The 24,159-nt window shown below is 38.9% G+C and overlaps 1 protein-coding gene across 3 annotated transcripts in view; it reads right to left on the bottom strand.

Moving 5' to 3' along the window:
- Positions 1–24,159, bottom strand: part of LOC105429522 (Wnt oncogene analog 6) — a 151,560-nt gene that overhangs the window by 44,689 nt on the left and 82,712 nt on the right. For 2 of the 3 annotated variants that reach the window (XM_089079898.1, XM_011642554.3), the window contains exons 3-5: positions 21,736–21,855; positions 21,212–21,411; positions 18,541–20,898 (exon numbers count right to left, since the gene is read on the bottom strand). In XM_089079898.1, coding sequence (XP_088936024.1) covers positions 20,437–20,898; positions 21,212–21,411; positions 21,736–21,855 — 782 coding nt within the window. In that variant the 3' untranslated portion in view covers positions 18,541–20,436. Of the gene's footprint in view, positions 1–18,540; positions 20,899–21,211; positions 21,412–21,735; positions 21,856–24,159 lie in introns of those variants that run through there. The other variant, XM_089079897.1, reaches the window with a different exon arrangement.

The following is a 24,159-nucleotide window of genomic DNA, read 5'->3' as shown; positions in this document are numbered from 1 at the left end:
CGTTTTGGCATGTTATAAGGCCCCGACGAAGCGCGCCTCCTACTCCTGGCTCCCTTTCATCTCATTTCACTCCCTCGATCGTTCTTCCTCCGGCTGTCCTCCGCGGAAACCAGTAAAGAGAATCTCCAGCGGAATCCGCATCTGCGACGACTGTGGGAACGAAATCGCGGGTCGGCCACTGCCTGGAACCACCGTGTACCAACGTGTCGGTCGACACCCGGATTCCTTTCGAGTCCGGCCTTTCGTTCCTAAAACTTTCGAAAGAAGTTCTGTTCTCCTTTTTCTCTCTCTTTCTTTCTTTCAATTCACTGCCGATATTCTTAACCATCCATTGTCTCATACGGAGAAATTATTTTTAAGCAAAGAATAATACTCTAATAATATCTCTTTAATTCCTTAAAGATTTCGAAATAAGACAAACTTTTCATTTTTCTTATTTTTACACGCTAAAATCAAGTTTTATTTATAAAAGATAAAATATACAATACAATAATAATAATAATAAAACTGCTATATTTTCTAATTAGCTTCACGATTAGATTAATCGATCTGATATTGGTGAGAAAATAATATTCCCCGCATTTCGCGAGGCAGTTCTAAAGAGGTGACAACTTCGGCGTGCAAGAACTCAGCGCTCCTCGCTCTTTCGTCCGTGACGGTCGTCGCAAGTAAGTCATTGAAGAACCGAGAGAGCACATCGGACCACCCTGGATGCGATTCCGTGGATAATCCCGCGGGTACCACCGAGCAGATTTACGTATCGCGTTCGCCACGGGTCCGGAGGGCGATACACGTTCGTGGATCCTACGAGAGCTTCATTACTTTTTTCTGGCTCGGCTCACGATGAATGACTTAATTCTTTGAAGATAGAGACAGAGGCAGAGACAGAGAGAGAGAGAGAGAGAGAGAGAGAGAGAGAGAGTCGCGACAGAATAAATATCAACGGAGAACGCGAAGGCAAGGGTGAAGAAGAAGGCGAGGAAGAAGAGGATCGAAGCGCGTAATACGTGTCCAGTGGCCGTTCTCTCTTTCGTAAGATCGAGAAGCGTAGATGACGTCGTGAGTGGCGTGACGAATTACTGAGGTACCGCCCGGGAAAATCAACAATTGGCCTCCCTTTAATTCGAAAAACACACACAGCGTTCTGCTCTGTTCTCCGCTCGGTCGATTCGCCTTTTTCTGGACTCCTTTTTCACGACTGCCACGACACTTGTCTCCCAGATTCACAAGCCAATTCCCAAACCAAAAACGGCTAGATTGAAACTCATATAATTTCCAGTAAGTCCAAATTTTACAACGACGACCCATCGTGTCTAATACATATGTTTGATGCGTTAATGATAAAAGGCATATATAACAATATTATAATGTTGTATAATATAACAATGATATTGTATACTATTACATGTTAATAAATGTGTGCATACGTTATCTTAAAAGCTTGATATTTCTCTTTTAAATACGATATTTCTCTTTTAAACATTATTATGCAAGTCTTACAAGAGAAAATAATTGTTTTTTTTATTGAAATGTATATTATTAAAAATTGGACTTACTCCTCCTTATCCTTGAAATTATACCCGAACGCGGGACTGGTTGAGACTTACTATATAATCGCAGTGCCGATCCGAAATCTCACCGTTACCTTCCTTTGATAGCATAATTACCGACTTTTATTAGCCTACGAATTATGTCTTTCAGAAATTACATCGTTCGACATGATTTTATTAGCGAGCCCCTCCGGCGACTATTACACGTAATGAGCGACTCGGGATTGATTTTCGCGCGACTTTGGCTTCGGAAATTAGTCCCCCCGAAATTATAACGGTCACCAGACCCCGCATCAACGCCCGCGAAATGAAGAGCAGAGACCGAAGAGGAATGGACCGTCAAAGATACACACACACACACACACACACACACACACACACACACACACACACGCACACACACACACACACACACACACACCTGTATTGGAAATAACGTATCTTTTTATTTGAGAAACGCCAAAGAGAGAGAAGCGACGTCGTTATTAATGTCGAACAAAAACAGCGAAATACATCATCCAGGCGCCGGCGGCCACCTAAGTAGCCGGGAGCGGAAGGATCCAATGAATAAGATTCATCGGCACTAGGACCAGGATAATAATTAATGGTTTTACGATATTGGAAATGTCTCACGTTCAGTCGAATCTATCGAGGCGTCAAAACAAAGAGTGCGGTTACCAGCGCCGATGGTGGGCCGGGCCGTGATTCGTCAATATCCGACTTTTTCTGCGCGATTTTCGAGTTTGCTGTTTCTCTCTCGAGGATTATCGATTCGCTTCGCACCGTCGTATTTGCTTTATCCATCCGCGCCTTTGGGCATCCAATTGCTTAACACGAGAGCAACGGTGTCATATATTTCAAATGATTAAACTCGAAAAATATGCATTAATCATATATTATTTTCTTTAAAAGCGCTAATTATCGTCTATAACTTGAAATAGATTATAATTATTATTACTGATGTGTCCTAATTTCCATTTTAAGTATTTCTTATAAAAAATTTTTATACAACAAAATTATATTTAATATCTATCGGATACCGTGATTTTCAGTAGACTTAACAGAGAGATTTTTGAAAGAATCGATATACAGATAAAGAAATCAGGTGCACTCAGTTGTCAAGAATGAACCATGGTCCATTCGAGAACTCGGTTGATTCTTCTGTCTTCAAAAAAAGAAGAGAATTCCTAATAAATTAGCATACGTCAGTAGCTTCGGCTGTAAATTCTTTATTGTCACTTCTGCTCGTCCATCCTGTAATCTCCCGTTTTGTCCGCTAATAATAGTCGCGCTGTCACATACATTTCATTCTCAAAAATTCATTCTCTATACAAACTAATTTTACACGACATTAACAATCTATCTTCGCGTCGTGCGTACAATGAATCACGCGCGCCATGAGCGTGATTTCAAATCAATACAATATTTGACGGTCAACGTTTCTCTCTCAGAAATCTCATACGTTTCGACAGATTGCAAATCGCGATAATACTTAGCCGTATCGACGAACGGTTCCATCGCCGGCGAGCGTTCCAACAGGTGGCATGCCGCAACTGTCGTGCATTAGAAGACGGGATTCAGCGTCGCGGGCAACGAAAAATTACGGCACACGGCCGCATTACGCGGCATGAGTAGCAACTCTCTCCAGGAAGCCATCGGCTCGTAGGAACACCCATATCGCCGCTGCTGGCTCCTCGCTCCTCTATCTTTTTCTCTTTCTCCGTACTTCTTTCTCTCTCACCCCTCTTTACGCTTTAGGCCAAAGATTACGCTCGCAATTTATATACGCGGGCCAACGCCCTTGGTGTCTGGGATTTTTGTTACAGGACGCCCTAGCGGAATCGCTCGAGCGGAAAGCAAGACGAGTTAAAAAAATTTCGATTTCACCGGAAACGTGCGGAGTCAATAATTTAGAATTATTTTAGTTATTTCACGTAAAATAGAATCTCCCATTTTATAAGTGCTAAAGTCGATTACGCCGCATATTGCGAGCCGCGTTGCCCGCAGCCCCGTCGTCCTTGAATCGCATTGAAGGCACTTCGATACTATCGGATAAACGAGTGCAACGGAAATAAGTAACGGGTAACGGCACGTAGTCTATTCACGATTATTGTTATCACTTTTACGCACGCCACAGCCCAACGTTTACCCGTAATGAGCGGCTACGTTTCGCGGAGTCATTTCTGCGGAGAGACTCGTAATCGTCCTGTGACTGGATGCACGCAATTAGATGTATCGATATGTAATAAGCAATGCGCACAATTGTGTTTTGCAATGCATTATATATTGATTATCATTATTTGCTTCATTTCTCCAGGGCAGTTATTTCTAATGGGTTAACTTCGCTCCTTAATGCTACAAATACGAAACGTTGCGTGGATTCATGATTGTGATATAGACGTTTTCTTATGAATAGCATCAAGGTATACTATTTCTACAGTTATTCAGTTGAAAGAATTGGCCAGGACGAAAAAGGATTTGAATATTTCAGACACAAATTTTCTATACTGCTCATTCACGAACTGCTCATCCGTTACATTCGTGAAAGAATGCTAAAGGATAATCGATTCCTTTATCCCTGAACAAGATCGAACCAGATCGCTCTCTATACACATAAGTAATTCATTCGGAAAAGATTGGGGTTTACACGTGACGATTCTCGGATCACGATAAAAATTAGAAAAGAATTCTTCAGAATTTTGACTATATTCGACAAAAGGAGATAATACTAAGATTACTTGGATCAGTAACTATTTTGGAATTTCGTGAAAGATTCTTATAAAATAAAATTTTGTAAAACGATAAAACACTTGCTACATTTATTTGTAATGAATTATTTTTCTATTTGGCGTAAAAAATTGATTGACATAATAATAATTTCCGGATCACGATAAAAATTCTTCACGAAAAGAATTCTTCGAATTCTGATTATATTCGACAGAAAGAGACAAACTACTAAGATTAATTTGGTTCCTTTTTAGGTTTTTTAAAGATTTTTATAAAATAAAATTTTGAAAGTCAATAAAACAGTCTCTACATCTATGTTATTTTTTTATTTTGCGTATATTTATTTTCACAACTTGACAATTATTAAGCCATAGAATTTCATAAATTTAAAATATTATAATCGCGAATCGTATTTAATAAATCACTTTGAAACTTATATAACTTTAAATAAAGAGTTACACACTGGCATGGATAGACGAGTAAGAAAGGGGTAAATATAAATTTGTAAGGGAGAATACCTTGTAAATTTTGATTATACGAGCGACAATATGTTTGTGTGTTTGTGATTGATAAAGGAAATACGCGATAGATGCGAAGCACCAAAGGCTGGGAGACACGAGAGCCAAGAAGACGATAGCGGAAGAAGAAGAGAAGAAAGGTGAGAAGAAGAAGCGAGAGACAGGGCGAAGCTTAAGGGCCTGGTCGGACCCACCGCCGTGTTCCGCGAGGCTCGTAATTACGCGGCAAGGCCGCCGCGAAAGAGAGGCGTCAAAATCGCCCTACGGTCCTCTCTCCTTCCCCTCGCCCCTCTCGTTCGTCGGTCTCGCGTGATCCTCCGAACCGGCGGCCATTATCGAAATTGATATTTTATTGATGGCCCGCACCATAATCCACAGGCCCTTTATTGAGTTATTTCCCGATAATTACGAAATCAATAACGATAATTTAACGGTGTCCGAACGTTAGAGCTCGCCATCCGGCCCCTTTCGCTCTCTCCTCATTCACCTTTCTTCTCCTCCTCCTTCTTAACCGTCTCTACCTCTTTCTTTTACTGTTTCTGTGCCTTTTGCGGTTGTTTTTTTCTTCATTCCCCGTTTGTTCTCGCATTGCGCACGCGACGTAAGCACGCATCTTAAAATATCTATGATAATTAGTCTGATAATTTCATCTTAATTCTCACTAGCCGTTCTGCTTTGCGTAATTTCTTTAATTATGAAAGAAATATATCTTTTATATCGCTGAGACAGATCGGAAAGCCTATCAACGTAAAATTCTTTTGAGAAGAGCACGACACTATCGTGAATTTTTTTTTATTGGCACTAATTATTACTTTTTAAGCTAATTATTAATTATTACTTTCGATATCAAAAGAGATTACCTAATTAAGAAGCATTCGTTATGTTTACGTCACATTTAAAATTAACCATGAAATTTCAGGTAGTATTCCATAAGAAAGGAGCGATGTATCGATGAGAGAAGAGACGCCGCATCGAGAAACCGCAGGTGCTTCCTCTGCGCCTCTAGCCGACCGATAGGGAATGTTTATTATAGCAGCCGGTGGAAACGCCCTCTCTCCTCTCGGACGCGTTGGTACTCATAAACGGGCCCGTTTTACGATCCGGTGGTTTTTCGCTGCGCTTTTTGCTCCATGCCGGGTCTTGCGGAAGGTTATCCGTAAGAGGGAAGCATAGAGGGTGAGAGGACGGAGGACTGCGATGGAACACCTACCGCGATAATTACGTGACATTTTGTTTTGCGACCACAAGGGATTTTTTCCTCGCCTCCGTTCCGGCCTCATGGCGGACCCGGTTGGTCCTTCCCCACGAGATCCTAGCCTCGGGTCCTCGAATCATTTCGCGTCTGACGAAGGGCAAGCGGCGAGATGGGGGCGTGAGTGCAAATGAATTTACAATATTGGAATCTCGCGGTGGGAAAAATTTACGAACGGCGAGTTGTAATTTGCATGCTAACAGGGTGCACCGTATCTGCTAAAAGTTATTACGGGATCGAACAGGGCTAGAATATAATCAGAAAGTTTATTTCAGTATAATCGTTTTGTAAGATTACTCAGCTTTTATAAAATTATAAACTAAATAGAAGAATATATTTACATGTTCTGTTTGTGTTTATATACATAAATATAGCATAGCTTATATAATTAATATTTTATACTTTTTAATTATAACTTCAGCAGTAATAATTTAACTGCAAATAATACAATTTTTATCTGCAAACATTTTTTGTCTTTTATTAAGTGAGTGCTTACAATATAATAATGAAAAATGTTGTTTGACTCATTTCTTTAAAGAATTATGAGAAACGATTTTATTTTAGTTGATAATTCAATTGTAAGCGACTTGAGTATAATGTTAACAGAGATCAGTTATTGATGCACAGTTTGACAGTCTTTAATCGTTTTTCCAGGCAATCAAGTGTATTCCGCACGTTCACTTGAGAAGCATTAACGTTGATAATAGCGACAACGACAGGAGTAAAAGCATCCATCGATCAGTGATATTAATACTAATTACCGTAGCTAACTTACCGTTTACTTTATGCATCGATCATTATCATTGTATTCAATAATGCATTCTGTAAATGTGGACAAAAATAGAAACAAAAAAAGAAACCCTCAGATTGTATTGTACGACTTGTAAATCTAATATTATTGAAAATTACATATAATAATGTATTATATGTAATTTCTTCTTTTAATCTTCTTTTATACGTGCTCTTTTGTGTGTGTGTATGTGTGTGTGATTATTATCATCACATTATAATGTGATGATTATCATATACATATGAAAATTATTGCCCATTTATTAATAATTGATAGATAATATTTAGTATAATAGTATTTTAATAGTATTTTTCAAAATCTCATTTTAAGCAACAAGTCTTAATTTTTGCTTTTTATTTTGAAATTATATAAATAATTCCAAATTATTATCAGGATTGAATAAAGATTCCAAAACTAAAGATAAACCTCGCATATATTGGCAAATAAACTGCGAGTAATAGAAACTGCGGCTAAATTTATTTCTCATCCTCTTAAACTGATAAGTATCTTGGAGATTAAATCCTGCGATGATTTCCTACTCTCGTAATTAATGAAATATGCTAACGATTCGTTACCGGACTAACATCTTGATCTCTAAACATAGACTATCCTATGTACATCGGGACTCCGCAATAAATATACCGAGATTCCAAGACTCGACCCGATCGATTCGGCTATAAATAATCCACTCGTCGAATCCGTAAAGAAACACCATGAGTTACTAATATTACATCGTCATCGAACTCTCTGGTCTACGGTTAATTAGCGCTAATTACAATCAAATACCCTTTCGCTATTTCCACGCTTCAAACCTCTTCCGCTTTCGCTTTTTCTGGTTTAAAATTACATCTAAAACTAAAGCTTCTTTGTTACCAGAGAATTTCTAAGCAATTTTATGACGCAATCAACTATAGAATTTAATTCCAGTTTCTTCCATCACTTAAAATAATACTTTGCTACGTACTAAATTAATTTTAAATATCGATGGAACGTCGTAAAAGAATTGCTGTAAATATTTCCTTATCCTCTAAAAATCTTCAATTAAAATTTGCGCAAGCAGAAATGTATGCTTAAAATAAAAGCTTATAAAATAGTGACATATTTTCTGATATATGTAGAAAAAAAATGAATTATTATAATAACACATATAATCTTGCTGCGAAGGTAAGACTCGCGCGTTCAATAAAGTTGAGCACAAAAATGGCGAAACGGACGCTCTCCAAGATGCTCATTAATTAACAGCACGTCGTAACAAGTCGTCGTGTGGGATTTACGATCGCTCCCCGATCGACTTTCGTCCAGTCGGAGTCATGCCACAGCGAGGATCGTCCTACCACGTGGGTGGTGGTTGACTACGTGCGCGCGTGCGTATGTTACATTATGTTACTGTCCGTGTATGTAATGGCGACGCGGCCATTCCGTAGGAATGCGATGATTCAGGATCTTCCCGCACAGTGTCCCGTCGGCTAAATGCTCTCATCTATATCGCGACCGTCGTGGGTGGACGCGCGACATGAGCGAGAGAAACGACGGGACAAGTGCAGGACATGCCGCGCCCCCTCCCTGTCGACCCTTACGAAACGACCGTTTAAGGAACGGGATGAAGGGGCTAATTAATATCGCATTCCGCGGGATTGATCTGTCGCCTGGGATGACGCTGTTTTCGGCATGTCGAGCAAGGAACGGTAATTTCCATGGAGTTCAGTGAACGGTTTTGATGATACTCAACTTGTAATATACTGGAGCCATTAATTGTTACAATATTGTATTTTCTAATGGTTAGAAATATTATATACATATATAAAAAAAATAATTTTTTTAATATTAAATTTAATATTAAATTTTTAATATTAAATTTATAAAAGATATAACAATTATAATTTTTTTCTTAATAGAAGAGATATAATAATTATAATAAGAGTATTGAGTCCACGTTAAAATCATCGTACAATACGAATATTACTTCTATATTTGCGAGTCTTGCAACATATCGAAAGTCCTTTGCTTTACAAAGAAACCATATAAAGATAACACAAATAAGTTGATACCAAAAAACCGAAGGGATTGTCATCGGACATCGCATTGTCCGCGCGCGTCCGTCGCATATGGAAGTGCTTATTGTAATTATTCTCATATCAATGTCCATTACCATCCGCCACTATCGTCCCGCATCGTCATGACGTGGGGACGTCGCGACTGGTAAATGGTTAATGACAATCACGGAGAGTCGTTATCGGGCTCGTTCATCGTCGTGCGTGCGATCCGCGGGGATGCACAGTCAACTTCGACGAGCGTCTCAATCGGGAAGACGACCAAATGCGATCGAATGATTTGAGACGGGAAAAAAACGAAGAGAAAGAGAGAGAGAGAGAGAGAGAGAGAGAGAGGGAGAGAGAGAAAAGAGACGACGGGATCGTGAATTACGTTCGAGTTCCATCGAGGCGTAGTCCTCGAGGATCGATAGCCGATCGCGAGACTAAACGCCGATCTCAGATCGAGGCTTGCCGATAAGGGATCGATCTCTCCCTTTCAGCCACCGGTGAAACGACGGTGGGCCCGTTCCAAAACGACTTCATTAAGGACCGGCATCTTTCGGATGCCCCACGCGAGGATGCCCGCTACGCGCTCTCGTTACTGTCGATCCGTCGCACTTGCGTTAGCGAATGTCACATGTACGTTACACAACAAATGAATCGACTCATCGTGATTTAAAAAAAAAATGACGATGGTAATAATTGATGCAACGTCGGACCGTATCTTTTCCGCTTCGGTATTCTTTAAAGTCCTGTTCGTGAAATGCTCTAATTTATATTTGTTTCGTGATCAGATAAAACTTAGAACTATATTTAAAAAGACATGTTTATGATTATATTGAGATGAGATAAATAATACATTATATATGTAATTGATATGTAATTCACAAATATTCTAAAAATTAAAGGTTTGGTCTATCTTCTAATGTAAATAATTATAAGTCATTATACATATAATTAAAAAGCTTGAAAAAATATATATTCATATCTTATGAATATATTACTTAGATAAATACTAATACTTAGATTCTTAGAGTGAAAAGATACTTTAATTATATTAATATGTGTTTTACATATATTATTATATATCATACAATATTAAAACAGAAGAGACATGAAGAAATGTGCAGTGTAAAGGTACATTTATAAAGAATATAGATGCTTCTATCATATATATTAATATTATAATTTTTTAACAAAATTCTTTTGTCTCATTACTATTGTACGCGTGTATATGTTTACATAAACTATATCTCTTAAATTATACATATAAATACACTCGCATAAATTCTAAGAAACAAAATTATTGAGTGAGCCATGAGGGCGAAGAAATGACATAATTTTCCCGGCATCAAAACCGCGTGAATGGTGCATGAAAGAAAGGTGATGGAAAGGAAAGAAGAGCGCTGGAAGCGACGGAAGAGAAAAGGAAGAAGAGAAAAGAGGAGAGACGCAGAGGCCTAGGGGGCTCCGATAGCGCTCTTTATCTCATGTTCTCATCGTTCCGTCGTCGCCCCTCTTTAATTCACAGCCAAGCCGAGCCATAACTCGCGTTTTACCTCGCGGTGTTTATGTACTTTTAATAATGCCTGATATCTTGTGGATAGGCGCTGCTCACTCGGCCGCGCTCGGCCTCCTCCGCGACGCATCCCCCGGTGCTGCATCGTGCACCCCGCTGCGAGCCGATGTGTGGTCGTAACGCAGACCGGACCGAGAAACTTTGGGCCCGTGCGATCGAAGAATCGATATTGTCTCGCGATTACAACGTTTCTCTCTTTCACATCCCTTTCGCATTTATATCCCACTTAGCACGTTTGAGAAACACGCGTTATGGCGCGCGCGCGCGTCTACGATCGGGCAAAGAATTGTCGTATTACCGATCAGATCACAAAATTATCATCTCACGAGAAGATAAAAAGATGCTGCTGTTGTCTCGAGTGTATTAAAAGGGTATTAAAAAATAATATTATTATATACTGACGATTGTTATAACAACAATGAATTCATAATTCCTTATAGAATAAAATGTGTAAATCAATGTATTAACTTTAATATATAAACTATGCGCCATATCCTTTTTCATTTTTTAAGATTTACAATCTTTCAAATCAGAATTACAATATTAATTTTGTAATTCCAAAAATACATTAGCGCATTCGAGTGTAACAATAGTTTTACTCTCATCAGACGAACTCTCTTCGCCCACGCTCTCACCCTTTCATGCATTCCCTCGGGCAACCCCGTCTTTCTTCCCCCCCCCTCCCCTCCCCGGCACATGTTAACAGGACTTTAAAGTTTTATTAATAAGGATAAATCAGAGGCGCCCTGCGGATGAAGTTGTCGGTGCTGCGATCCAGCGCGTATAATCTGGCATCGGGTACAAGAGAAGGGTCAAGAGGGGCGCGACACGAGGGCGCGGAAGGGGGGCACGAACATGTCGGTTTACGACCATTGCCCACAATGTCGTGCGCGCTCGCAACGTGCAGCGCATAAAGATATTTATCGTCCTGCCTTGCGTACGCGCCGGAGACGCACTGTGCCGACTCGACTCGCTCTCTTGGATCGCTTCTTTTTTAAACACCCCTTACGAGCATCTTGCGCGGTGTCTCAAAGACTATGCGGCGAATAAAGTCCAAGTTGGTCCAAGTTTTAAAACAGTTATTAATTTTCAATTAAATAGATAGGAGCTTTCGATATAAGCTTCAATGATAAAAAGATAAAAATCTTATTCTTTACAATAAAATTTTAACTTTAGCTGCGAATTTGAATCTTCAAGGTACACTTAATAGAATTTATTTAGAAATATAAGTAATAAGATATTTAACGTCGAATCTCCAAAAATTTGATTTTAACGTCTTAATTTAACGCATTAATCGCCAAAATTTCCGTATAATTTGCTTACGGATAGTGAACTTTAAAAGTAATAAAAGTCGATTTTTACAAGACAACCGATCCTATTGAGACAAAAAAATGTAGAGCTTAACAACGGTAGGCAAAAAATTCGGTAAGACCGGTCTCAGGACACAATCCATTCTCTGGAGTACATGCGAACGCATTCGGTGCGTGCTGCGTCCCAAAGATGTGCCGGTCGTAAGGGATCGAGGTAATACTTTGTTAAAAAAGAGGATCCCCCCAACCCACATCGGCGACGGTCTGACGCATATGTCATTTTCGACAGGTTCATGACTATCCAGAAATCTCGCTAATTATCTACGCAAAGGGGGCTCCGCTTTAAGAGGCTGAGGCTACTTAAAGAGACGCGACGCGATCTCGTCGTCACAAAGGCGTATAGGTTCGACTTTTACGTTGTGTAGTCGCGTACCTCGCGGATATTGGGGGGGCTCTAATTAACGATTCTCGGACGGGGCAGTGGAAGCGGCGTGTTCGACCGGTTCAGTCGAGTAAAATGGAAAATCTCACTGGCAACGGCGCGTCAGTCCCAATTAGCGTAACATACGCGGGACGCGGATAGTGTGGCACATTTAACGTTCGTGAAACCTGTTGCGTCGTATCGGTTTACTACTCGCTAAGAGAACGTTAAGTCGTGTTTAGCAGCGATCTTTTGGCTATTAGAGCGCGGCTATTAAGGCGTACGAGCAGCTTTAATCCTCACGTTCCTCCGCCCGAGCGTTGCCTAAATACATAAAATAGATGAAAGTTGAGGTCTTAACGATTAATTTAATGCGACACACGAAGATAAGGGAAGATTAATCAAGCGGGATGATTAAAATGTTGTGGGGCAAGAAATAATTTGTAAGAAAAACGCATGCTTCAGCAAACTAATAAATAAACGATTAAGCTAATAATTACGAATATTATCTTACTAAAATAAATTGTATGTTATCAAGCTGATATTAAGATTAGTTGTAAATATAATTTAAAGTAAATGTAATAATTCCTTGAGAAAAGAATAAGAAAGCGAAAGCAAAAAATAGACTTTTATAATTGATTAAAAAAGTAAATTCATGTATATCGCTGTATTTCTAGTAGACTAACGTCGGCCGCATAATATTTGCATAAACTATGCAACTGCAGGTATACTTATGCACTCTAACTTTAAGATCACCTTCGCGTAACGATCTCTCAGGAGTGCCATGTCGATAAAGTGGCATTCTCCAGCCGTAATGTTAGGATTTTTACAATAAAATATAGAATATTATGTGCCCTGCAACTCTACGGTTCTCCGTGAGCGAGACGAATTGAAAAATATCGTTATCTCGAAATAAGAATTTGCCTACCAGTTTCACTTTAGTGAAATATTGATGGTGTACTTGCCTACCATTAGTCTCATACTTTCACTATTCTAGATACCTTATATATTACAGAATAGACATTTCAATAAATCTTTTTCGTTCTAGAATTTTTGTGATGCAGAATTTAAAAATGTCTTTCTCTCAATAGCTTATTATATGTTTACTTAACAAATAATTTAAAATTTTAACAACAGTTATCGGTGTTAATTAATCTTTATTATTTATGAATAATCTATTTCTGATATATAAAAAGATTAATAATGGCGAAATCTGCATTTTTCTTTTTTGCAAATACCTTTCACGCACCTTTCCGGCAACTTACTATTTTATATAAATGATGACGTGATAACAATTATCGTTTTTATGAAAGATCGACTTTCAATGCCTCAGGATTGACGACGCGATACGCGTTATCGACAGCAATATCATTCTTTGCGCTTCCGCAGTTGCGGGTGCACCGTCCTAGTACGAGAATTAGCCTAATCTGTCTGGAGAACGCGGAAGGTCGCCCGGAGGAAGCGCTAAGTGCTCCTAAACGCTACTCTAACGAGCGTAAATTGCTGTTTACGCAGCGCTGCGGCGCGGCATAGCTGCATACAAGATTCTTATTCAGAGGTAGAGTCTCTCGCAGGAGAGAGGAACATCACTAACGGATGATTTCAAAATAATACATCGGATCTGTATATCACTTCGCGATACCTGGTAATGACGTAAAACGAAATCGCACGATATTCCCGATCGGGTAAGACTCATTTATCCGCATTTCTGGCAATCCTGTATTTCAAGACTATCAGATTTGACCATACGTTTCCTCTCTCAATTACTGTGACGTAGAGAAATGTGTGTATATATATAAAGCGCGCATTGCCCCTTAATTTGCAAATTCTCTTCGCCGAAAAATCTTATCGCCTCGTACGGTAAAGGAAAATTACTCCCTGTCGAATAGGCTGTGCCTGCTCCTTCGCCGCGTCACTCGTCTCTTTCTCTTTCGCAGATTCGCCCGAAGATAGAGGAAGCAGCGAGAAAAAAAAATTACAGGCAGATAATTACGCAAGATCAGTGTATATCGGTGGCGTCGAAATTCCGAGAAGCTGAAGAAACTATAAAGATTTCAATGACCTCCTCCACCTACCATCGTAATCGGTGCCTCGCGTCCTTCGAGGTGTGCTCCTGGCACTCCTCGAAGAAACTGGAGGGAAAAAAAGAGGAAGAGAGAAAGAGATGCGAGAAGCGCGAAGTAGAGGAAAGACGCGAGGTGGACATCGAAAGATCATCCCCCCGGGGAGAGCAAAAACGAAGAGGCGCAGCGGCAAAGGACACCGTAATATCGTATCGGAGTGGAACCGACGACGTGGCGAAATGAAGGGAGACCCTGGACTAGTGGGTTCAGGAGGACGCGGGAGACCCTCGTCGCGAGGAAGGGGCCCCGCGCGTCGCGTCGCGTCGCGTCGCGTCGCGCCCGGTGGCCCGCGCCCGGCAGAAAACGGCGCAGCGGCTTAAGGCTCATGGAATTATCCTCCTGTAAACACCTACCTAATTAAGATTGGAACATTTTAACGTCTCGCTCGGGGACCCCAATAAACCGCCTAACATACGACCAGTTTGTTAGGCGCTTATGGGATCGTTTAATTAATATTGGCGTCGGAGCAGCGCGCCCGGCTCGAAACGGCCGACGACCACCTCCGGCGCCTCGGTGTCTTGCTCCTGTACACTTGCAGCTTGCGACTTGCACGTGTAATCCCCCTGTGCGCGGCGTCCGTTGCATCCGATTCGATTTGTTCGCGTGTGTGCGGTACGCGTGTGTGAGCTCGCAACGGGCGCCCGGGCACCTTGGACCCAGGTATATTAGTCCTGAGGCCTGATGGTCATTTGCTGTGTCGCGACGGTACACGCTCGATGGTATTCTTATCGGATCCTCGTAGAGGACGAGGGTATCCTGTTTGCTACGCGCGAGCATGTCACTTAATCGATCGCGCGGGAATGTTCGCGCGCGAATATACATGCTTTTTCAGTTTAACTTGAAATATGGAATTCTTTAATAAAAATTTCCTTAATTCTAATTTTATTCTAAAACGCCGAACTCGTTATTATTCTTAAATTCTTAAAATGTATCTCGTTCGTAAAAGTGTGTCATTATATTTTTTGATACATTAAAAGAAAGCTCTTTAAAATATGAGAATAGTTCCTCTTTTCTTAATATTATTAATACGATGTAGATTATTTTTAAATCATCGCAATGAAACATCTGAAATTTATTATAAAAAAATAACAATAAGTTTCATATAAAATCTACACATACAATTCTAAATTTTATTAAATATTTCTCTTTTTATAAAAATGAATTAATAAACTGAAATATTAATAAAACAAGCACGTATCTTAAAATATTAACGAACTTAAAGCATTCTGCTACAAAAATATCATCATGATATTTTTACACGTATTTTAGTTCCACATTCATCGAAATTAAACTTAAGAACTAAAATAAATATTTGTGTATGCAAACGTGAAAAGTATTTCACAGCTTTAAACCATGTAATCATCGCGTACAAGTTCTGCGTCGTAAGTCTCAAACACGTTCCTTCCATGTCACATCCAGTATACGAGCGTTCGCGAAAAATACGGTGGAGGTTGGCGCACCTAGACCCCCGTGACACGCGAGGAAGGGTACAAACGGACGCTCGTTGTCGTGGAAATTTATCATCGACTTCCACGAGTCGTGGAACGGGCGAGTGCTCGCGCATTAAGCGCGCGCTCGCGGGAGGATTGCGCGAGCGAAGGTATGAGGGCCCGGGGGGGGGGAGGGGGGGAAGAAAATAGAGTCACGGCGCGTTCCCGTGGTACGACGTGTTCTTGCGCGGCCGAAGAGGGCGGCCAGGGCCGATTAATCACGGTCGCATTTTGCGGTTTTGTCGCGCGTCACGACCCACGTGCGTTCCGCGGACTCCATTGTTCCGCGCCTAATCGTTCCGGGAACGGTGTCGGACAGTCGTGCGCCGTGGGAGAGTTCCCGGTCGTACGTAAAACCCGCATGCGGATCCTCGCATGCGCATTTCACCATCCATAGCCCATCCTCCGCACTCCGGCTGAAGTGCAGTCTCGAGGTCGGTTTACTTAAGAGCTATAACTTCACCGTAATATATTTATTTTCTCTGCCTACATCACGTCGGGCAAAACGGTTATATCTCGCGGAAGACAACGAACTGTTGGATTATACTTAATTAAAACCAAATTTTAATGTAATTTTAAACGTATCGCTATCCCAATTTTAATTTAAAAGCAATAAGCCTAATATAAAAATAATATATACGTGTTTTGAAAGGATAAAATAATTTTCGTATGTCAACGTCTCTTCTCTATGTAATTACTCGCTATTCTCTCAGTTCCTCTCCGGCTATATTTATATAAAATTATATCACTTCATTTCGTTTACGGACTGATGGTCGACGGTAAAACCAAGATTGAAACCGCATTCTCACACCGTTCCTGATGATCCAATGTTTTCATCAGCGCGTAATAACCGGTGTACCACATCTTTTTTTCCCCAAAATTGAATTACCGGGAAGTCTCTCCTCTCTCGAGAAGAGTCTCCGTTCTCGGCCTCGGGAAGATGAAGATCGGAAATATGGGAGAAGGGAACGAAAGGAGAGATGAAGTGAGGGCAAGGTGGAGATTCTAAAAATGGCGTCGTGGATCGACGGCATACGGTAACTCCAGGGCCAATTTCGAGGGGCCATTTTTCCCCCGAAGGGGAACGTCGACGGCAGCCGAAAATTACCCCGCTCGGACCACCCAGTCGTCCCGCGGCAGACCAATCTCCTGGCCATGGACTAATCGAGTCCAGACAGTCCCTCTTGGTGGGGCTAATTGCGCCTCACCACTTTCGTACCTCCGAAAGGTCGACCTCTCTATTAAGAGACTTTTATCCGGACGCGCTCGCACGCCGCGCCGTGCCGCATCACGTATTAAATTGGAGGGTGTATAAGCCTTTCTAACAGTCTTTTCTTTAAAGAGAGTTTTTTTGAGGGAGGCGAAGGGTGATTTGTGTGAGAATATATGGAACCGTTGGTAGTAAAGCGCCGTTGATCAAGTAATCTCGTACGTTCGTGACGTTATGCGGAAAACTTTCTGTAAATATCCTCAGTTAAATTGCAATTTAAAAAATTTTGAGAGTCGCTATTATTTATTATTATATTTATACTTTTTAATTATTTTATATTTATAATAGTATGTCTTGTGATAAGCAAATATAATACTAAAATCTTCATTTCTAAATATATATAAAATTTGATTTGAGACGAATAAAATAGAAAATAAATAAAACATATTCTCTCAAAAATGAGAATCCGTTTCTCGCTAAAACCCCATTTTACATTTTATCAGAAGAGAATTAATTATTATTTTGGATTAATATCGGATTAACATTTGTTAATTTAATAATCTCGATATTATTCACAAAGCTAAACTTTCTTCGACGTTTATAAATTTATGAATATGAGAAAATATGAAAAAATATGAATGCAAGTCCATTAATTTTCAAGAACTTACAATTAAAAAAAAAAAAAACCTGTTGCGCCAATAGGATGAAAAACAAGAAATAAAAGAAGGAAAAGGAAGAGAAAAACTTTTTTATAACTTCCGCTATCGCCAAGAGGCGATGAGTGCACATGATATTCAGCAACCTTTATGGTTATGCGAAATTCCTCTTGATGGTGGCCGTAAAACTATTTTACAAAAAATGGCAGTAGTCCTTTTTACTGCCCGTGCGACTGTCGTGTATAAACCTGAATTACAGGTAAAAGCCCGTGTTCTACACGGCGCCTTGATATACGAGCCCTCCCAATTCTTGGTGTTTCCTTAATTTATCCCTATTATCACGTCTCCAGGCACGTGAGAACGAAAGGACAAAAAATTCCTCGTCCACCAAGAACGTGTCAGGCATCTTTTGAGATTAACCTTTTAGCACTTTTTTTTCATTCTAAGTTTGACGAAAGATATTGAAGTATCCTATCCAAATAATAGTTATCATTAGAATAAGAGGGAAAAGCAAACTAAGTAAATATCTAACATCAACAATGTGGACTGTGGACTATTGACGCGCTCAATCTCGGGGCAATAATGGAACCAACGTGCAAACAGAATAAATTTTATAACATGAATCTTTATCTTAATTCTTTAAAAAAATTGCCTGCAATATTTCAGTCAAATATTTAACGAGTAAAAATTTCGATATGTGCAATGATATATATTTTGCACATATGATATATTATATGCATGTATGCGTGTGTATAATTTATATGTATCATAAAAACTCTCTTAAATAGAATACTGACTTACCTGCAAGCTAGTAATATAGAGGAGAATAATTCATTTAATAAAATAAAGTTGGATCAGGTAAACTGGAATTTGAAGTATAATTGTTCATATATTTTTTCCTTTTGTATATTCATCCTAGGATAAATCGTCACTGCTGATAAATTGATAAATCTTAATAATAACAAAGGAGATTCGTCTGTGAGTATAATTTTATCCGTACCTAACATAGATTGCGTAAAAACGTTTTAATATATATTTTAATATAAAATTTTAATATATCAGTCTTATATATACAAATGATAAAAGTAAGCTCTGTAACGAGTTTTAAAAATCGATAAAATTATTTGAAAAAACGAAAGAATCTTGCGTGCATCTCGTTTTCGATAGACACATGGAAAATATCAATCGAATCGTAACGTATGGCACAAAGCTAATGTCACACGAAGAAAAAGCAGTATAATTATATACACGCGCGAAAAACGAAAGCGAAGTCCCGGATTTCCTTTCAAATCGATAGAAAAGTTCGCATAAAAATTCGATCCAACGTCAAAATAAACATTGTAACATTAAAATATTTCCGATGACATTCATATCAAATTCATCGGAACTTCGCTCGAGGTCGCGAAAATACAAGAAGAAAAGCGATTCACCGAGCATTGCTATACGAATCCCGGCGTATTACGATGTTCTTTGACGAATATATTTTATATAAATTCATTTTACTATATCTTATGTGTATCTTAATATGTATTACGAGCACTGGAGATACGTGGAAAGCTCGAATGAAACATGATCGCCTCGCGCAGCGTTAGCGATGCTAATAACAACTATATATCGATTTTACGAAGCAGAAAATTCACTAGGCTTTGTCAGAGCGATGCGTTTTATGACAAATATTCCATAAACACATTTATATTATTACATTTTTCTTGTTATTAAATCTCAAAGATTATTTAGACGACTTTTCATTATTGCTAAGTTTAGAAAAAACATTTTTATATGTTATCGTAAATTATCATTCTTATTATCTTATTACTAACTAAAGGAGCAGTCTCATATCGCACATAACAAAAGCCTAGAAGACAATAAAAATCTAGAAACAGCTCTAATTATAACAATCTAAAAATCTTCACATATAAAATCTATACTACCAGCGTTGATAATGGCCAAGCTCTGTGTCAAAATACATATTTTGCATATGAAATATCTAACTTTGCAACCATCGGCAATTTATAGGTATACAAATAAAAATATGTACTATTTCGCGAAACGTCGCGGCTAGCTGCATTCGCGACTGACGTCTGACTTGGCTCGCACATGCACTACTGATGTCCTCAATCTCGAGTCTCGCGTTTATACGTCGAGATAATCTTTTTAGAGATGCTACATAAGTATGTAGAGAGAGATGCTCTCTCGCTAACCTAGATTTAATCCAGACCTGTGTAGTCACGATAAATTGTAAATCACATATCATCTGAACATTCTTTAATGAATATTCACGCTCAAAGATCACGTATTCTAGAAACAGATATATTACAAATGCTATTACGTAATGCGTTATCACGATCGTATCGAGAGAAAAGAATCAAGAGTTGGATCAACCGTCGATGGTGATGGCAACGATAGAAGTCGAGAAGTTCCAATCAAACGGACTGAATAATCGTTGAATAATTTCAGAAACACAATTCATATTAATATAGGCTAATATTCGCTAATAAAAAACAGAAAAGCTAAAACTTGATTGTATGTCTAGTTCATTATTAAGTAAGAATGCGTTTTAAGTCCTGCGGCAGAAATCTCGAAGTTTCACAAAACTCTTCAATTATTAGTCTTCCGGTCTTATGGCACACGGTATGGGATTTGCGCAAAGAATATAAATCATTCCTCTATTATCTCCCCCTCCAAACCGCTAACACATGCAAGACAAGCTATCGCGCCAACTCAATTCTCGACACTGTCATATATACGGTACAAGTTTTTATTCACTTACGTCGACACTAGCGGCAAGTGTTGATGGTCTTCTTGACGAGACACATATTGCACGTGACCTCGCAACACCATCGGAACCTACACTGACAGTTGACCTTCTCCTTGACGATTCTAGTGTCGTAGCCTCTGCCGCAGCAGAGGAGCTCACAGCCCTCGACCCCGGGACTGGTCGCGTTACACTGACGACCTGTCGTCCCTAGGGAGCCGGTTTTTCGATTCGGTTTGCAAAAGTCCGGCGAGTCCTCGCTGTAGATCAGGTCGAATCTACCGGGCGGCTTGATCGTAGGACCCTCGGTGATGAAGTTGTGGCCGTCGTTGCTGGGAATGACTTTGGCCGCGCCGTCGAAGGACTCCTTAAGGCGGTTGCCGACCTCCCGAAATGGCGGCATCTTACGCCAACAAGTGCGCACCGTGCAGGAGCCGGACAATCCGTGGCACTTGCATTCGGTCCTCATGAAGTTGCGAACGGCCTGACGGGTGAATGTAAAAAGGTGCCGTCGGATACATTTTATCTTTGTAACAGGATTTGGCGATTTTAAAATCCTAACGATATGATATGTGGAAATTTCAAGTCCATATATAATAAAAAAAAAAAAAAAAATGTCGACCGACGTACAGATACATTTTATCTTTGTAACAGGTTCTGACAATTTTAAAAACTTTAACGATATACGAGAATTTCAGCTTACGGAGGAAGCTCATACATAATAAAAAAAGAAATGTTGATCATATGAATCTTTATTATTGATGTAAATGAATAGAAAATAAATGAAAGTGACTTACCAGACGACCAGCGTCATTGTTATGAAGCTTCACCAACGTTTTAATATCACTTCTTTTACGATACGGTGCATCCATGAATTCCCGAGACTTTTTAAAACCGAACTTTACATTATCACCGCACCCTCCCCATTCCCAGTCTCCTTCTGTCGGCAAACTTTTCTTCGCTTCGACCGTACGCGCAAATTTAGCCAGACGATTACCTGTGGAAGTTGCCATTTTCTTTTATTTTTAAAACATAATCACAAAAAGTATAATATAATCCGTAATTTCGCACAAATAACCTCATAAATAGCCTTAATAAAAAACACTTTTGAAGAACTTACTTAAGAGTGACACTATAATTTTTTGAAATAAAAATATAAAAGTATTTTAATTTATACGAGAAAGATAATGATAATTTTAGTATTGAGATAAGCTTTTAAAAGCCTATAGATAAATTACCTATAGATCCCAATGGGAAATTAATGAGAAATCGATACGCGGGGATTAAATCACAAAGAAAGACTAAAGGAATAAGCTTTTACCCTTCGACGTCATCTTATCGCAGGAGCATTCCACGAGGTCACCCATAGTGCAGGCTCTGGTAACCGCATAAGTAACTCCAGCGGCAGTGATGGCGTTCACGAAACCCGTCTCCCGCGTATCTGAGGGCACACGGAGGGGAATCCAAGATCAATTAATGGACTATTACCGTAGCGGTGTAGTTCGCGACGTAAATCACTGATCGCGAAATAAGAAGAGGCGCGCCCGGCGCGCATATGCGCGCGAGTAAGCGAGTGGGAATAAAAAAAATCAGCAAGAATCTTCCCGGATCACATGGAGCCTCAAACGAGCAAAGGAGCATGCCAGGAGATAAGAGGCAACGTCGGCAAGGGAAAGGGATAGGTGAGGAAAGTTGAAGAAGGTCGCGCACAATCAGATCGCTCGGGGAAACAAATCGGATTACGCTTTCAGCTGCTGAATAAGATAATTTAGAACCTACTTACACCGCAGTCTTGAGATATGTTAATTAATGATACCGTTCCAAATGTGAGAGTACGTGTGTCTAATCTCTTAAGACTTGATTCGATAAAAGAGTTCCACAAGAATCGTTTTGATAAAATTAATCTATCGTTTGAACAATTTCTATACACAATATAATATGTATTTTTAGTGCATATTATTTATTAACATAATTAATAAATATATTAATAAAAAATATTTGATACATAATTACTGTTTATCGAATCAGTATACGATATATATGATTACGGGATAATATATAATAAATACCGATTATTTAGAACTTATTATGTTAAAGTATTTTTCTTATTAACTTATAATTATAGAAAGTAGTTATAGAAAAACTTTTAAGTAATCTCTTAACAAATATATCTTTCATGAATCATTTGACTAAAACTAATCTAAGTCTATTAATTCGTGAATAGGTTTGGGTATGTATGTATATGTATATGCATGTGTATGTACAATATTCACTCACGAACAAGCTAAATAAATCGAAAAACTCTTTATTCATTCACAAGATGTTCGAATCTGTATGCATCGTTATTCAAGCATCAAGTAAATAAAATGAATAGAAAGCATAATTTAACTTTAGACATAGTAATTTATTAGGCACACATTACGTAGCAGAAAGGAGGTTGATATGTCAATTAGTTGTAATAGCATGCAATTCTTGTAATACTTCTTTAATTTTTCTTTCAAAAAATGAGAAATCATCATGCGCAATCGCTAGAACTGACAAAAGTATTTCAATAGCATCCTGAATTTATTATATTTTGAATAATTACATAATAATTAAAAACTTATTAAAATTAGGGGATTTATTTAATCAAATTTAATTTATTTATTTTATTATAGTATCTTTTTAACCCATATTTAATTTAATATTTAATATCACGCAATGAAAAAGTGCAATAACCGATAATTTCCTTGATATTTTTCAAAAAGATTCTCACAATTCTTTCGAATTAAAATTGGTAGTTTCAAGATCCGTTCTATATAAGCATTCTAAACTTCTTTCAATCATTTCACTAAATTCGTACACAACCCTTGTTTAGGGATATCGAATTGCAAGTTCTGTTTGATAATTTCGTGAGATGTGGGTGGCACCGATCGCCAATGAGACGTACGAGAAGATCAGCTCGCCAGCATGAAAGGGGTATCGTCAACGTCGAAGGTCTTGGGAGCAAACGCCCATCGGTGGATCTCACAATTCGGGCTCACGCTTGTCTGACTGTGATAGGTGTACGACGGTATCCAGTGCAGTTCCACGTGATACGTGTGTGCGTATATATATGTGAATATGTGTATTGGGTTTCACCTGTCAAGACTCCACTCCATCATTAAACGGACAATGCACACAACGCGGAATTTCACCCCTTTTAAAAATAGAAGATCGCCACCGCCCCGGTAGGCCATTGTTTCTAGCCTGCGCGAGCATCCGGTTTTTACAAGACTAAGATGTATACTACCCCTCTATTTCCCCATTCTATCCAAATAAATTTTAATTCTTAAAGAAATAACTTGATAAATTATTTTTAATATTAAGATTTTTCTTATGAATTCAGTCAAGAAATTTGGGTATTTGGAGATATTCGATTATTAATTATATATCATTTGTGTATTAATCATTATATTTGCGTATGCAAATATGTATTTAGATTTTAATTTATTTCATTTTAATAACACAATAATGAATCGCATTAATTATGTTTTTATAATTAATATAAGATATATTGTATCATTTAGATCCGATATTATTATTTGATGTCTACAGTATTATAATCTGAATCATTAAGAAAAAACGAAGCAATTTTTAATTTTAAATGTGATATCGATATGTAATCCAAGTTTAAAGCAAAATCCACGAAATGCGTCGCCTTGTTAAACTGAATTGCCATTCATTTTACCTTATTGCAGAAGATACGCGAAATGCCAGTCGAGAA

This window comes from Pogonomyrmex barbatus, unplaced genomic scaffold, assembly GCF_055798465.1.
Source record: "Pogonomyrmex barbatus isolate J1 unplaced genomic scaffold, ASM5579846v1 scaffold3, whole genome shotgun sequence".
Classification (NCBI taxonomy): Eukaryota; Metazoa; Arthropoda; class Insecta; order Hymenoptera; family Formicidae; genus Pogonomyrmex; species Pogonomyrmex barbatus.
Note: the sequence above shows the minus strand (reverse complement) of the source record. Positions and strands in the feature narration are given on the sequence as shown.